This window comes from Rattus norvegicus, chromosome 5 (genome assembly GCF_021556685.1).
Source record: "Rattus norvegicus strain SHRSP/BbbUtx chromosome 5, alternate assembly SHRSP_T2T, whole genome shotgun sequence".
NCBI classification, from domain to species: domain Eukaryota; kingdom Metazoa; phylum Chordata; class Mammalia; order Rodentia; family Muridae; genus Rattus; species Rattus norvegicus.
The window spans coordinates 170863336-170879365 of record NC_141538.1 but is presented as its reverse complement, the minus strand read 5'-3'; the positions used below and the strand labels follow the sequence as shown (position 1 = coordinate 170879365).

Sequence of the window (16030 nt, the reverse complement as noted above, 5' to 3'; positions counted from 1 at the left end):
CCCACCAAGGCTGGCATTAAAGGCTTGGAATTCCAGTGCAGCTTCACACCCTCAGAACCACCCCCCCCCCAGCCCTTCGCTCCACAGGACTGTGTCTGCCCAGATGCTCCCAAGCTGTGCACACCAGGGCGCCGGGCCAGCATCACCCAGCACATCCTTTATGGATTCCCGGAAAGCTGAGCCAGGCAGATTTTTCTCCTCTCTGTGCTGGACTTCACAGCTCCAGGGTCTGTGTCTCCAGGCTCCTCAAGTTACTGAGGCACAGCTGTAAGACACACACTCAGGACCTCAGCCAAGACCAAGGCCAGAGGCTCCCATCTGGTTGTGGTGCTAGAAATCAGACCCAAGGTCAGACATGAGCAAAGCTGAGTGAGTGACCTTTGGGGCAGAGGTCAGGGACTGAGTGACCTTTGGAGCAGAGGTCAGGGATTGACCTCCCTGCAGGGAGTATGGGTACATACATACTCATAAACCAAATGCCTCAGCCAGAGTTGGTGAGACACTTAAAATCACCGTACTGGATATATAGGCAGGAGGATTGAGAACCTCGGGCCATCTCAAGCAACAGGGCAAGAGAGGTCTGGCTCCACAGTATCCCCTTTTACCCCCGCACTCGGCGGGGGGTGGGGGGGTCTGTGATCTGTATACAAGCCTGCAGGACCCAATGGTCCTGCCCCATAAACCCATTCCCCAATTCCCAAGGCATCACTTAGGCCTCTGCCCACTTCCAGATCAGGCAGAAATGACTATAGTATTAATGTCTGTGTGTTCCTCCACCACCTCCGCCCCTACCCCTTATATCTGCACCCACCCTGCCCCACCCCGCCCAACTCAGGCCTTGCCCCGCCCCATCCCACTTCCTCCTCTCCCCGCCCCTGCCCCGCCCCATCCCACCCTCTCCCCACCACAGCCCCGCCCCTGCCCCTTTCCCCATGCCTGTCTGGCCCGGTCAAGTCACAGGCTGAACCCCTCTGATACGACAATGTTCAGAGGCTGGGTCCCGTGCCTTAATTAAGGTTGGAAGTGGCCCCACAGATGGGGCTCTGACCGCACCAGGGACCAGAAGGTCTGACACCTTGCTTTTGGACTTGCAAACACAGCGGGGCTGCGGCTCCACTCACGGCCAGCAGGAGTCGCACTACTCAGGGTAGGGCGTGAAGTGCAGCGCTCTGAGGGAAGAACCCGTTTGGTGGAGGAAAAGCCCGGACCTCATAGAAAATACATTTCCCATAGGACAGAGGGCTGCTTGCACCAGCCTGTTGAACATTCTTGGGTGTATGGCACCCCCAACAAAGGGCGTTCGTCCAGTCTCAGGAAGCAGCACCTGTACTCCAACCTTAGATCTCGAGCCCAGGCCTCAGAGCTTGGCATCAGGAACATCCAAGGGTCATGCAGTTGGCTGCATGTCGGGTAGGAGAGATGAGACACCCACACTGGGCCTTGGGGTGGCTTCAGGCTGCAGACTATAAGCTCACCACTATGTATGGACCATACAAGAGCTAGGTTCGCCTCCAGCCAAGCCAAGCAACCTCCAGATCACCCTGGAGGTTGGGGCAGGCTGGAGTCCTCCAAAGCGTTTACCAAAATACTGGTGGGTTACGTAGATGGCAGATAGATCCCTAAGCAGGACCACTCCATATCAAAAACAGTGTCGGCCTTGTTGGTATTGCAGCTAGCCCCTACCCCCTTCAAGCTGGCACCACTGACACCCACCAAGTATGCCCCCTGTAGCATGCCATCTCTCTGCATTGTGGCTGCCTAACCTCCGCTGCTGGGTTCTGCACCCAGTCCAGGGTTTGTACTCTGTTTCCCGGCGTACTGGGTTGGGAAGAGACACCCAGTAGGGGCTACTTGACCTCAGTACCCTTGTCCCAATCTCAGCCTGTTTCCCCAGGCCAAGTGGAAGCAGTCCTTGCCCTGCGGAGAGCCAGGGTAGGATCATGAGACAGAGGAAGGGACTGACCATAGCAGCTGCTTTCTCTCTTCCCACCTCTCCCTCAGGCCAGGCCTCCTCAGGCTCCTCAGGGCTGGGAACCTGACCCCTTGTGCAAGGTGACCCCTGCCAGGTTTTGGAAGGACTGGGAAACACGGGCAGGGCTGCATCCACGGCTCCGTGGGGATGAGTTTTGCAGAAGAACCCGGCAATCTGCACATTTGAGCTGCTTGTGGCTTTGGCCCCAGACCAAGCACACTGCCAAGCAGCAGTCTCCAGGGTCCAAACAGCTTTCTTTGAGGCTTCTCCTCCAAAAAGGAGCCTTGAGGACAGACTGGACCCTGTAAAGTCCTTTACTGTCCCAAAGCCTGGAGAGTGATGACTCTGTGTACCGCAGGTGTATACAAGTAGGGACAGCCCAAGGGCAAGGCTGGGCAGCTTTCCTTCAGTCATGTGACTTTCCTTCAGTCATGTGACACTGGCGGCGGGACTACCGTGGGTATGTATTGGCAGCAGAGCCCCCCCCCCCCCCCGCCAATGGTGTCCACCCAGAGCCAACAGGTGTAAGATAAAGAGAAGAGAGGCCTCTTTTGTCATGGGGCTAAGCCAGCAACAGCCACGGTCCCTTAGACTGGCTCCATTTGTCTTTCAACCCAGAGGCCATAAAGAAGTTTCTGCACACAAGACCAGTGCCCAGGTCATACTGAAAGCCACTCGGCAAGCACATGCCCCTCAGAGCACCCCTCGGAGAAGGAGGGCTCCCCTTGTGCTGTTACGATACCCTGAGGCTGCCCCCACCCCCACCCCCAGAGCTCTGCAAAATGTCACGGGAAAGCAGGAACAACACTCCTGGACCATCAGCCAAACCACCACCCTGGGCAGGGCCTACTTTCCATGGCTAAGGAAAGAAGGAATTGGCTCTGGCCCAAGTACAGAAAAATCTAAGCAGCCTCAGGCCTGATTGTCCGTCCCCCTGTCCCCACCTCAGAAGTGAAGGGAAGACAGAGCACCCCAGGAGAATACATCCCAAATCATGGGTGGGGCACGCTGTTCCCACGGGAGTGTTAGTCAGGACAGAGGACAATGTTCTTACTATAGTGGGTTGGTAGCTTAGTCCTCAAAATTCTCATTTTTGTGAGCAGGGGAGGGAGGGCTCAGCAGTTAAAAGCACTGGCTGCTCTGGCAGAGGACCTGGCTTTGGTTCCCAGCATCCACTTGGCAGTTCACAAACATCTGTAACTCCTGGTCTAAGGGTTCCAACGCCCTCTTCTGGCCTGGAGGGGTGCCCGGCTTATGCATAGTGTGCACACTTACAAACACACACTCATACACATAAAACAAAATTTAAAGAGAAAATGGGAGCAGGGATCTTTCTGGTTTTTTATTTCTGTGCTTGGAGTGTTTGGTGCAGGGTGTGGTGGTTCATGCCTGAAATCCTGACACTTGGGAGGTGGGGGCTGGAGGAACGGAAGTTCAATGGCAGCTCTGCCTACAAAGTAAGTTCAGGTCTGGTGACACCTTAGGAGAAAAGAAAGGAAGACAGGGAGGGAGGGAGGGAGGGAGGGAGGGAGGGAGGGAGGGAAAGAAAGAGGGTGAATGGATGGAAGGAAGGAAGAGAGGGAGGGAGAGAGGGAAGAAGAGAGGGTGGGAGGAAGAGAGAGAGGGAAAGGGAGGAAGAGAGGGAGGGAAGAGGGGAGGGAGAAAGGGGGGAGGAAGGGAGAGAGGGAGGGAAGGAGGGAGGGAGGGAGAGAGGGGAAGAGGGTGGATAGATGGAATGAAGGGAGAGAGGGAGAGAGGGAGGGAGAGAGGGAAGGAGGGAGGGAGAGAGGGAAGGGGGGAGGGAGGGAGGGAGAGAAGGAGGGAGGGAGGGAGAGAGAGAGGGAAGGGAAGAGAGGGAGGGAGGATCAAAGGGAGGAAGACGCGGCACCAGAACTTACACATTTCCTATCCTGGTCTACCTTACCTGGCCTTGGAGGTGAATTCATGGCATGACCTCCATGGGGTCCTCCACAGGGCCCAAGACAAATACCACCACCCTGGCTCCCTCAGGCAACCTCCTCAGCCACACCCAGTGCTGCTCAGCCTCCTCCATCCCAAGCCAGCATCTCAGGGCAACCACAGCCAAAGCAGTTCCCACAGCGACTGGAAGGGCCACGGGATAGGGGTTGAGGGACACACAGGGGCTCCTAAAGGAAGCTCTCAGGAGGCCCTTCAATGTCTCTGGAACCTTCTCAGCCCCACCACCACCAACACCAGGGAAGGCAGTATCTGGTGGATCCAAACTGACACATCTAGGCTCGTCTCACACACACACACACACACACACACACACACACACACACACACACACACAAATTCATCACCCACAGCCAGATGGGAGGAACACAGAGAGTCGGCCGAGGATACAGGATGAGTAGGGACCATAGCCTCAGGGAACACTGGGAAATGTGTCTGTCACAGGCACAGCATGGGAACAGATAATGCTCAGGGCTTCCCAGAAGACCACCAGACACTTGCAGGGAGAGCAAGGTGTCCCTAAGGCAGAGGTCATCAGAGAAGAAAAGCCACCGTGCCTGGAGGAACCAATGGGGAGAGTTTGCACACTAGCATCTCTCAACAGAGACAGGGGCCATTATCCTGCTGTCCCCAGACAGAGTAAGCCAGGAGGCCATGATCTTAGGAAGCTTCCGTGTAAATCCCTTGCTGAAAATTGCAGTTTACAAAAGAGAGAGAGAGAAAGAGAGAGATCCTCTGAGGCGCCACATCCAACCAATATCCATCAAGTCAGGTAGGAGGGGTCAGGAGGCAGGCATGGGCATGTGGAAAGCGCAGAAGCCCTGAGAACCCATCCATTTAAACAGTGCTTGGGAGGAACAGTCACAGGAACAGTAAAGACCATCAGCTGCAAACACATGCCATGAGCCCATCCTTCTGGGGCCCCAAGGGTGCAGAATCTAGCATATCTGTCTCCAGCATAGCAATGGATGGTGTGGGCACAGGACAGAGGCAGGGGAAAAGGATATTCCTCCAGGGTTTCCTGAGGCCGGCAGCTCAGTACCTCTGAGCCGTACCACCGGTCACTCCGGGTCTAAGAAGCATCCCTCCTCTCTAACTGTTATGACGCATGTCGCCTTGTTTCTTGATCCTCTCAAGACTTTTCAGTGAGAGTAACAATAGAAGAGTGTTCTAGTCCTGGAGCCAGCAGCAGGGGGTCATCACTCACACCAACCTCCAGGGTCACCTTTCTATAAGGAGTACCCTGACTGGCAAGGGTGCCTAAGACTAAAGAACCCAAGCTACAGACTCCCAGAAGAGTCAGCAAGCAGGCACTGGGTTCTGGTATCACAGTTACCATGCCCAAAACACATGGCAACATTTCTGCATCTGCTTCTGCATCTGCTTCTCACTCGGGCAACTGCCTGGCTCCTGGAGTGGAGAGGACAGAGGCTGGGACATGTGGGTAATGGGGTGCAACCCCCTCCTCTGGGGGTTGGCACATTGCCAGCCAAGACCAGGCTGTTCAGAACTGGCCCAATCTGTCAGGGTCTCCAAAGTAAAAAGTAGGGGTGCCTTCCCCCAACCCCAGAACAACATAGAAACAGAGGGAGGGATCCCACTGTGTCTTACTCAGGGTGCCTGTCCCCAGGCCCAGAGTGCACTATGAAGCGTCCTTTGTCTAACCTGTGTGTTTCTTCAGCTCTAACCTGTCCTTGAGAGGCGGCTAAGCCCTTCCCACATGGCTAAGTCTCAACCTTCCTCCCTACCACCCAAGAGCAACCCAAGGGAGTCCACCACCCCATGTCTTGGTGGTAGCCCAGCTAGACCTGGTCTCCATCTCTTAACAAGACTCAGCGTGGTTACAGAACATGTACAGCCTGGGGACACAAGGACCTGGGGGGTTCAGCAAAGGGTGCAGTTAGGACTCCCAGGCAGCCATGCTCTGCAGGAAGGAGCTAATGAGTGCCAGTGCCAGCCCACTCAGGCCTAACTGGGCCCCTTCTGCAGATAGGAGTACATTCTAGACAGTGAGTTTCACCAAAGGATCAGAGCCCTGGCAGGTGACACTTATGCAGGCAGGTGACACTTACCCAGGCAGGTCCTGCCATCTGTGTGGAGCCGGAAGCCAGGTTTGCATTCACAGAGGTAAGAACCGGGGGTGTTCACACACCTGTGTTGACAACCACCATTGTGTGCTCGACATTCATCCACATCTAGACAGAGAAAGTGGAGTTACACGGGCTAGGCACACACTGGGACAGCAGACGACGCACGAACTCAAGACCTTCTCAGACTATCTATTTCCCTCATGACCCCAGATGTAGTCAGTGCCCATCTTCCATGGCTGGCATGCTCTGATAGAAGAGCTACCAGAGGAAAATTCAGCACGGGCCATTGTCTTCTTTATACCAAGGGCACACAACCCCAAGGGTAGGGCCAGTCCCGGGAGGGCTCCTAGGAGGAGATTCAGGGTCAAGCATGGACTCAAAGCATGGACAGTGTCTCTCTGTCCAGGCAACAGCCTCCTTTCTGTTTCTCAGTGCTTCCTGGGACCCGTCTACTAGGAGTGTACCCCTCACTCTGTGGTGCCCCTTCCAGGAGGATTTTCTGAAGTTTCTATGGTGAGGGCCACCAGGTATCTCTGATCAAAAAAATGGGGGTGTGGCAAAGAGCTGACTGTCTGGGTGACAAAGGGCTCACCTGGAGCTACATGAGGGTGACCTGCTCTGTGTATCTGTCACAAGAGGCAGAAAAACAAGGACACAGCCCCTGCTCCTGTTTTACAAGGCCAAGGTCACGTGGGTCCTGAGCTGATGTGAGAACACAGGCATCTGACATACTCGGGGAGACAGAAGAGCTGGGGCATGATGGGGGTTTCAGGCCCCACACTAGAGGAGTTGGGGTAACAACACCCATCTCAGGGGGTCCAGAGAGGAGTGGTTCCTGAGCTCAAATCCCATTACAGGAGCACACACAGCTCAGTGGAGGTAATGTCAGGGACTTTCTCAGCCAGCTGGTCTGTAAAATCCCTGACAGTCTGGGCATTCATGGGCGTCACTCCTGTGCCCCAACACTGAGTGAGGATACTTAAGGGTAATGACTGAGCCACTCTCTGCACCCTGGCAAGGGATTTTAAATCCTCCTGGGCCAGTCGGTGGAAAGTAATCAACCTGCAGGCAGCTGCGTGCTCAGGGGCCCTGCTGAGCACAAAGAAGGTAGCTTGTGAAGAAGCCCTGGGTTTGGGGCAAATGTTTCTCACCAGGACCCCTCTGTTAGCCCTCCGTACCCAGACATGCCAGCTACGGTCTCCCTGATCACACACCCATGCTAGCTCTCCACTGTCCATTGAGACAGGGACAGTCACCAGCCCCGCTCTGTGTGCAGCCGACTCCCCACAAGGGTGCCTGATCACTATTACACACCTGCCATGCACAGATAGGGCCTTTATCACTGTCCCCTGAGTACCTCTTAGGAGGGGCTGGCACACTGACTCCAGCTTCAATCGCTTCCTGGGTGTAAAGATGCTTCCTGGACATGGAGGGTGTATGACTGTGGGGGCGATAGCTTTTAACAGTGTGGGACGGAGCTGCGTATCATCACTACGGTTCTCAGCAGCCGTCCCTACCCCCCCCCCCCACACCCCACACCGGCACCACCACCCTCTAGAGCCAGTGTCTGGACACAGTAGGCCCATTCTAGGATGAAGGTTTGCCTGAAGCCCTGACAGGCTGGTGTCTTCTGAACAGAGACAAACCCTTTTACAGAAATGATTGGCACCCTGAAAGCAGGGCAGGAAGGACCCTGGGACCTAAACCCTGCTCGCTTCAACACAAAGTGGGCCACAGGGCGGCAGCACAGAGCCATACTCATCGTGGAGGACCTCTGAGGAACTTGCTGAGCCTGCAGCTGGAGCTTTGGCCGTGACCTGAGGAGCCACAGGTTCAGCAGCCCTCAAAGTTAGCATGGTAGGCTAGAGGTTCCCACCCAGAACACTACACAGCAAGATAAAAACTGCAGACAGGACTGAGCAAAGGACCTTGACTCGGGAGAGTGTTCCGGGCTATCTGGAGGGTCAGAAAGAGAGCAAGGAGTGGTTAGGTCTGCTGCCTCGGCACTTAGGAGGCCGAGACAGGAAAATCATGAGTTCCAGGCCAGCCTGTGCTACACAGTATCACCCTGTCTCAAAAGTTAAGGACAATAATAATCGACAAGGAAAGTCAGAATAGGAGGGTGGAGCAGGTATCAGAGACTAGAAGACATAGTGTGGACAGCATTGAGGATGGAGGACTGGCGGTGAGCCCAGGGTATGTTTGACCTTTGCCCTGGAGATGACAGAGGTTGGCCCAGGTTTGCTCTCTGCTTACACATCACTTCTAGCCTCTTTGGACTCCCATTTCCAGAGCCAGCACATAGTCTGGTGGTGGTGGTGGTGGTGGTGGTGGTGGTGGTGGTGGTGGTGGTGGTGGTTGAAGATGGGGTCTCACATAGCCAAGGCCAGCCTCAAACTCACTATGTAGCCAAGGATAGCCCTGAACTTCTAATCCCCTGCCTCCGCCTCCTGAGTGCTGGGATTGCAGACATGCACCACTGCATCTCGTTTTTAATGCAGTGCTGGGCTGCAGGCCTTTGCCTGTCGGGCAAGCATTCTCCCAACTGAGTTACACCCCCCAGCCTGGGTCTGCATTGTTTTAAGGCTCCGTGTGGAGACTGATCATAAGAAAACCAATACAGGGTACAGACAGCTCTGTTGTTTGATTCAGGTCTCGGGAGCTGCTGTTCCGTGAGACCACAGCTCCACATGACTCAGTAGTGCCCTGCTGGAGGTCACCTGCATGGCCAGGCTCGCAGTAGCTTTCTGTCCCCTGGCATGCACAGAGGCTAAGTTCCCTGGAATTTCTTATCCCACAGGCCTATGCCCCAGGACTATGCTAGACCTCCCACACATAGACAGTGCAGCTGGGGTCACACTGCAGTGGGACCATCCTGAGACGCCTCTGTAGCCCGGACACCCTCCTGCTAACCCAATAAGAACAGGCCTAAGCACCTACCAGCGGGACCCGGGAGTTGAATGGAACCTGCTTGTTCAAGGGACTACTTCTGGTGGCAGGCAAACCCACTGATTTCCTACTGAATTCCCAGGAGTACCAGAGAAGGGCCATCAGCTGGGGGATCAGGGGAGGTCATTTTAAGTAGTTCTACCCCACTCTGCTGTTGCCAGGCACTGGGGACTTGGCAGCCTCGGGGCAGGATAAGCTGCACATGCTAGCACTGCTGTACCAACCTGGGCCAGTTCCCTTGGGAGCTGGGAAAGCCTGTAAGGACCTGCTTGGCTGAGCCTGGTGGTGCTTTTGGGGAGGCACTAAGAATGCTATCGGGACAGACCAGGGGTACCAATCCTTACCCAACCCACCAGTTCCTAGCCCATCAGCACCTAACAGTCAGAGCTAGACAGCCACCAAATGTTGCCTCTGCGGAAACCACCTCAGAGTTTCTTTCCAAGCTCCACCATGGCTTCCAGAAAACACAAGGACCTCCAGGACCTTGCCAGCAAGCCCAACTCACTCTGCCAGGGGCCAAATGAGAGTTCTCTGTTGCCACAAACAAGACACCAGGTTCTCACTCTGATAGCCTGCTTCCTCCCGCTGCCCCTGGGAAAGCCTCAAAGCAAGGACTGGGCTCCAAGCTCTCCAAAGCCTGGACATCTCCTGATGCTATGCAGGCTCTCAAGGGCAACTCACAAGGCAGTGACATACCAGTCTGACTTGGGAAGGACCACTGAGCAAGAGGTCTGCTTGGAGCAGGCTATTGACCCTCGGGTCAGGCGACGCAGAGCCTCGAGGCTGACAGCATCTGGATTTTCCTTGGTGGGACTCTCCACGGGGACACACTACAATCCCGAGTCACATTCCTGAGGGTACCAGCTCCGAGCTCTGTATAGCCACGTGGAGGGAGGCTGGCTCAGACGAATCAAATCCCAGATCTCGGGGTGAACTAAATAAAAGGACTCCCATCCCAGCGGCTACTGGAGTCTTAAGCCCAGAGTCTCTAAGTGTTCTGCTGGCTGGAACTGAAAGGCTTGTTGGGAACATGATAACACCTACCACACTCACGCAGGCACCCCAAAACGTCCAACTTCTAGGGGCGTGGTCCCTGAGCACCTCTCTCCAGCCTGCCTTCCCACCTGACTCTAGAGTAGCTGCTGATACAGAGGAGGGGACATAGGAAGCTTAGAGCGAAAAGCAGGAATGTTTGCCTCCTCCAGTCAAGTGACCTCCCTGTTCTTTGTTCAGGATACATCTGGGCACTGTCTCAGCAGCAGTGACCGCTTGCTGGGAACTTCTGGTCCTGCTCTCTCCAACCCTGTGTGTGCTGGGTACCTGACACTGACAGCACTTGCTGCTCAACCACAGGACCTGGATTTGATTCCCAGCACCCACATGGGGCTCACAACTATATGTAACTTGGCTCCCGAGCATCTGACACCCTCTTCTGGCCCCTGAGGTCACTGCATATACAAACACATACATGCATGCAGACAAAACAAGCCCATCATATGCATGTAACATAAATAAATAAATTAGGGAGAGAGAGAGAGGGAGAGAGAGAGAGAGAGAGAGAGAGAGAGAGAGAGAGAGAGAGAGAGAGAGAGAAGAGAATGCAAAGGAATCATGCTAGGGTGGGACATCCTGATCCCACCCACCCCTGCTCCTGGGGTGCCCACCTGGCCTCTGGTCACTGGCGCTCACAGGATAGCCGGTCTGGCTCAAGTGGCATGGGTAGCAGTTCCTCCATAGATAGCGGTAGTGAGTGCTGGTGACACCCACCAGACTGCCCAGAAGCCACCAGAGCCTTGCCAGCCCGCCCCAGCCCCGGGACACCTCCATGCTGGGTCTGTAAAGCAGCAAGCAGCCTGAGTTCAGGGATCTTGTTCAGGGCTCCAGCTCCAGGCTCCAGTGCACATCCAGCGCAGACACAGACAGTGGGACACACTCCAACTCTGAGGCACTAAAGCTGTGTGCCGGCAGGCAGCAGCTCTGGGTCTGGCAAGCCCCGCCCCCTTTGCCTTTACGGTCTCAGCTTTCCCTCCACCCCTTGCAGGTAAAGGCCAAATCCTCAGACTCCAGAGGGAGCCACCCCCGCTCCCAGCCCCGCCCCAACCCCCCAGGGGGGCCATGCTGGTCCTGCCGCCCGCCAGCCGCCCCTTGAATTCCTACTGGCGCACTCACAATCAAATCAAGATCCGCACAAAACCGCAAGCACATACATCCACATCCACAGACACGTGTGTGTACACAGCACACACACCCGTCCAAATGCATACAGAAGACATACACACAGATATGCAACTTCAGACAGAGAGGCACACACAAACGTGCATGGACACAGTCGCAGTGTCCTGGCCAACACTGAAGAGAAATCAAAGTGGAGAATGAAGCCATCCTGGCGAGGCTGGGAGGCCCTGCTGAGGAGGCTTGGTGGGGAGTGAGAGGAGGCGGGGCAGGAGGAGGCGGGGCAGTGTGAGGCCCTGGTACAAAGCCAGAATCCTAGGCTTGGAGACGCTACCACCATCCCCCTTGCCCTCTGAGCCCCATCTCTTCTACCATCCACTGGGCTCCAAGAGGAGAGCCTAGAAAGAATCCCAGCTTCCCTCAGCACCAAGAGAGCTAGAGTGCAGTATAGATAAGCTAGGGGGCTACAGCCCTTTACACAGGTGAGAGTCCGCAGAAGATGCCTTCTCTAATTCTAAGAAGCCACATGTTCAGACCCTTAACCAGGAGCCCTGTAGCTCATCTTGCATGAGAGCCAAGTCTGGGATTCCAGCTTGAGCCTGCACCTTTTCTGATACACCCTCTCAATCACAGACTCCCTCCCTTTTCCCAGACCCTGCCTAAGGAGATGTGCCCAGCCAGCAAGCTGGAACTTGGATAAGATAGGATGCTTGGTCACCATGTAATCCCTGTTGGGAAGGTACTCCAGCTCTAAGCTGAGTCCCTGAACCAGAGTGGAAGGGCAGGACACCTGTCTATGCATACTCCCAAGCCCTTCTAGGCAGCCCACAAAGGAGGCAGCAGTGACATCCTAAGAGCATAATCTTCTCTGCTGGAAGCTACCTGTGTCTCTGTGTGAACACTACAGACAGTGAGCATAAGGCTCTGTTAGCCTAGCTGCCGGGAAGGAAGAGGGTTCATGCTCCCTGGGTCACCAGACTACGGGTTGGAAACATGCATGGTCCATCCTCTGACCCACTGGTCACATAAGGCAAAGAGAAGTTCCTGCTGGCCAGCAATCTGGAGCCTCCAGGAGAGGCAGCCTTGCAAGCCCACAATATCCCACCTGCCCTGTCCTTTCTGGAATCTGGGGCCCAGCCTACCATATCACCAACCTGCTGGGGCATGACAGCATAGACATGCCTGTCTGGGATCTGCTGGTCTGCGGGGTAAGCCCCCCTCTCCTGCCTTCCCTGAGTGGCACACCTCAAAGACTACAAACCCTCGCCTTGGGGTACTTCCAGAAACCTCCCCAAAAAGCAGGCTGTGGGCAGGGCTTGGATGGCAGGCAACTCTCGTAGTATGGCCCTGCTTGCTGTTCAACATGTACCCCCTTTACCAATGGAGATGTGAGGTTCCCAACCTGTATTCTGGAACCCACTGACTTCTGGAAGGTAGGGTGCTAGCTGAGTCAGAGCAGCACGGGATGAGGTACCCATCTCACTTAGAGAAACAGGACTCTCTAAGTCAAGTCATTTCACCAGTGAGTAATGAGCCAGGGCTTCCTCTGCTGGCACCCTTTGGGCTGAAGATTAGGTCAAGCAGCAGGCCAGGTGACACTAATTCCTGCTTAGGCAAAACACACTCTGACATCTCCCAAACCCATGCCCTGGAAGTAGGCCACCACTTACCTGGTGGGTTTTTGCTTGTTTGGTTGTTTTTTTTGTTTTGTTTTGTTTTACATGCACAAGTGTGTGTATGCCCACCCACACACACATGTGTGTATACATTTGAAACAAGCTACAGTTATCTGGAAAAAGGAACTTCAATTGAGAAAATGCCTCCATCAGATTGGCCTTCAGGCAAGCCTTTAATTAGGCATTTTCTTGATTAATGATTGATGTAGGAGGGCTCAGCTCAGCATGGATAGTACTACTCTGGTGGTCCTGGGCAGTATAAAAAGGCAAACACAGCAAGCCAGCAAGGGGCTATTATGTAGCAGTTTCCTAGAGATTGAAACACTCTATCCTGGAGAGACACTCCTAAGGATAGAAAGTAACAACTAAAAGGAGCTTCAGGAAGTCCCTGAAACTGATCAGATTTACTAAGCCCCTCCCTCCAAAGGGTAAATAAGACTGCTGAGAGTCACTCTCAGACAAGCTTCCTGGAAGGGTAGCTTAGGCCAACTGGAAAGGTACTTGAAAAGCATACTCTCCAACCGGTTGAACTGCCTGCAGGCTATGCAGTGTGTTTCGTTTCCAGCTTTTGTGAGCTGTCACCCATGCTGGGGTGGGCTTTTGCGATGCAGCTATCTTTGAGACATTTTTTGCAATCCCTCATCTATATTCCTGTAAGTAGCCCCCAATAAAATTTTTCTGTTTACCAACTTGGACCTTGATGGCAACTGTACTTTAGTTTGTTGTGAGCTCTCCTATCTGTAGACACTATGCAGGCGGCATCTCCTCAGGAAGTCTGTCACACAGCAACAGCTCTCCTCCACAGTCTCTGCTTCAGTTCCTGCCTCCAGATTTCTGTCCTGAGATCCTGCTCAGACTTCCTTCTGTCATCAAATATGTCCTGAGAGTTGTAAGCTGAAGTAAACCTTTTTTTCCCCAGCATGCTTTGGTCATGGTGGTTTGAAAAAGTGATGTCCCGCTCTCTTGTTCTTTGCTTCCACTCTCTCCCTATTCTCTCCCCGCCTCTCTCTCCACGTGCTCATGGCCAACTTCTACTTCTCTTCTCTTCTCTTCTCTTCTCTTCTCTTCTCTTCTCTTCTCTTCTCTTCTCTTCTCTTCTCTTCTCCTCTCCTCTCCTCTCCTCTCCTCTCCTCTCCTCTTCTCTCTCTCTCTCTCTCTCTCTCTCTGTATGTCTTTCTCTGCCTCTATTACCCTCCCAACTCCCCTCCCCATGCCCTGAATAAGCTTTATTCTATACTATACCGTTGTGTGGGAAGGAATGCCTCTGCATGGGCCTGAGGAGGCACCCCCTTCCCCATATCTCACCACACATCCACCAAAACACATCCCCTCTAAAAATTAAAAGAAAAGAAAAGAGATGTTCTCAGGCATTTGAATCCTTGGTCCCCAGTGGGTGGTTGTTTGGAGAGGATTGGGAGGTAATGGCCTTGCTGGAAACTGTATCACTGTGGGTGAGACTAAGGGTTTTCAAATGTTGCCACTTCAAGTTAGCATTCTTGGCTTCCTGTTCTTGATCTGGTTGTGAGCTCTCAGCTGCTGCTAGGGCACCATGCCTAGTTGTCTTCCCTATGCCCCATCCCTGCCATGACACCTCAGTTTCCTCCTCTATAATATAGAGTGACAGTGGCAGCACGTCCCTTCTGTGGGTGAAGGGTGGAGGTCAGGCTTGGACCCTTTAATAATGCCAAACCCTAATGCTAAACATTGTCAGTGGTAGTGTCCAGAGCTGGTCCTTGAAGAACCTGTCTTTCCCCATCACACCTAAGGATCCAGACAGACTGGACTGAGATGATCCCCAGCCATATCCATCAGTAGCCACGCGCTCACTGACCACCAGTGGCCTCTCATCCACACACCCTCAGCTACTGACTTCAGCTCCTACTGTGGCCCAAATGGGGACATTCATTCCCATGTCTTGCATCTGTATAGCCTGACCCAAATCGCAGCCTGGGGACAGGCAAAGCCACCCTACTGTCCCCACCATCTCCCTCGCTGTCATTAAACATATCCAGACATAGGACTTTGGGGTCTGGATGCTGTTTGGGAAATGCCTTCCCAATGCAAACCCGCTGTGGCTCTGCTTGTGGAATGTCTGTGTCAGCAACAGGGGCCACTCCCACCTCCAGCCAGCCCAGCTCCCTCCCCAAACCATCAGCCACCAGTCTTCTCTGTCTTAATCCCCCCACCCCCAAATGCCACTATGACTCCCCCAAACAACACTGTTTCCTTCGAAGCTTGGATACCCTCACCATTAATCTTTCCCTGCGGCTGGCCCAACTCAGATATCAAATACCCAAGTGCATGTTACTGAATCCCAAAGAGATGAACAGTACCCCTCGCCCCAAGGCTGAGCCAGTGTAGTACTGGGTGAGGTATAGCTGTATAAGAGCATGATGGCTGAGGGTGTAGGGGTCTCTTTAACACCTCCTCCAGGATCCTAGGAACTCAGAGATGACTCCAAGCGACCAGGCTTTCTCCCTCTACGACGCCCACCCATGTTCCCACTTGGCAGCATCCTATAGGAGCAGCTCTGGGTGGAACTGCTTGTGTAGACCTCGTGAAGGACCAAGCCAGTAACCAAATCCATGGCAGGCAGGGGAGGGTATAAACAATAAGAGGAAGCACAGACCTTTAGAGACAGTCCTAATGAGATCTAAATCTGATGCCCTAAGCCACCCCGTGGTGGGAGAGGTACTTGGTTGGGTAGCCATGGTGCCCATAAGTATCTTCATGTGCCTACTGTGAGAGCCAGTCCAGGCATGCTCCCGAGTGGACCTTAAGAGAGCTGGGGGGAAGGTCTTCCAGCCCATGCAGACAGAGCAGCAGCATGGACTGCCAGCCAGGTACATCCCCATACTAACTGCATCTCCAGCTGCAGGGAGAAGGGCCAGGAAGAGGCTTGGGACAGTTATCTTTAATTGTCAATATGACTCAACCCAGAATTATCTGAGAAGAGTCCCGAGGAAGGACCGTCAGAGTTGACCGGCCTGCGGGCATGTCTGTGAAGGGCTATCTTAATTGAATTCATCGCAGTAGGAAGACTCAGTCTGGTGTGGGAGGTGCCACCTCCTATACAGTGAGGCCCCAGTGGCATGACTGAGCCCAACGTGTTTGCAAGATTTTTTCTCTCTACTTTTGACTATGGACGTGCTGGAACCGGCTACTAGGACTTCTCTCAGTGACGGCCTGCAACC

The 16030-nt window shown here is 54.1% G+C and overlaps 1 protein-coding gene across 5 annotated transcripts in view; it reads right to left on the bottom strand.

The window, feature by feature from the left end:
* Positions 1-16030, bottom strand: part of Megf6 (multiple EGF-like-domains 6) — a 100893-nt gene that overhangs the window by 25072 nt on the left and 59791 nt on the right. For 4 of the 5 annotated variants that reach the window (XM_087550962.1, XM_087550960.1, XM_087550963.1 and 1 more), the window contains 1 exon segment: positions 6022-6144. In XM_087550962.1, the coding sequence (XP_087407088.1) occupies positions 6022-6144 (123 nt within the window). 5 annotated transcript variants of the gene reach the window in all.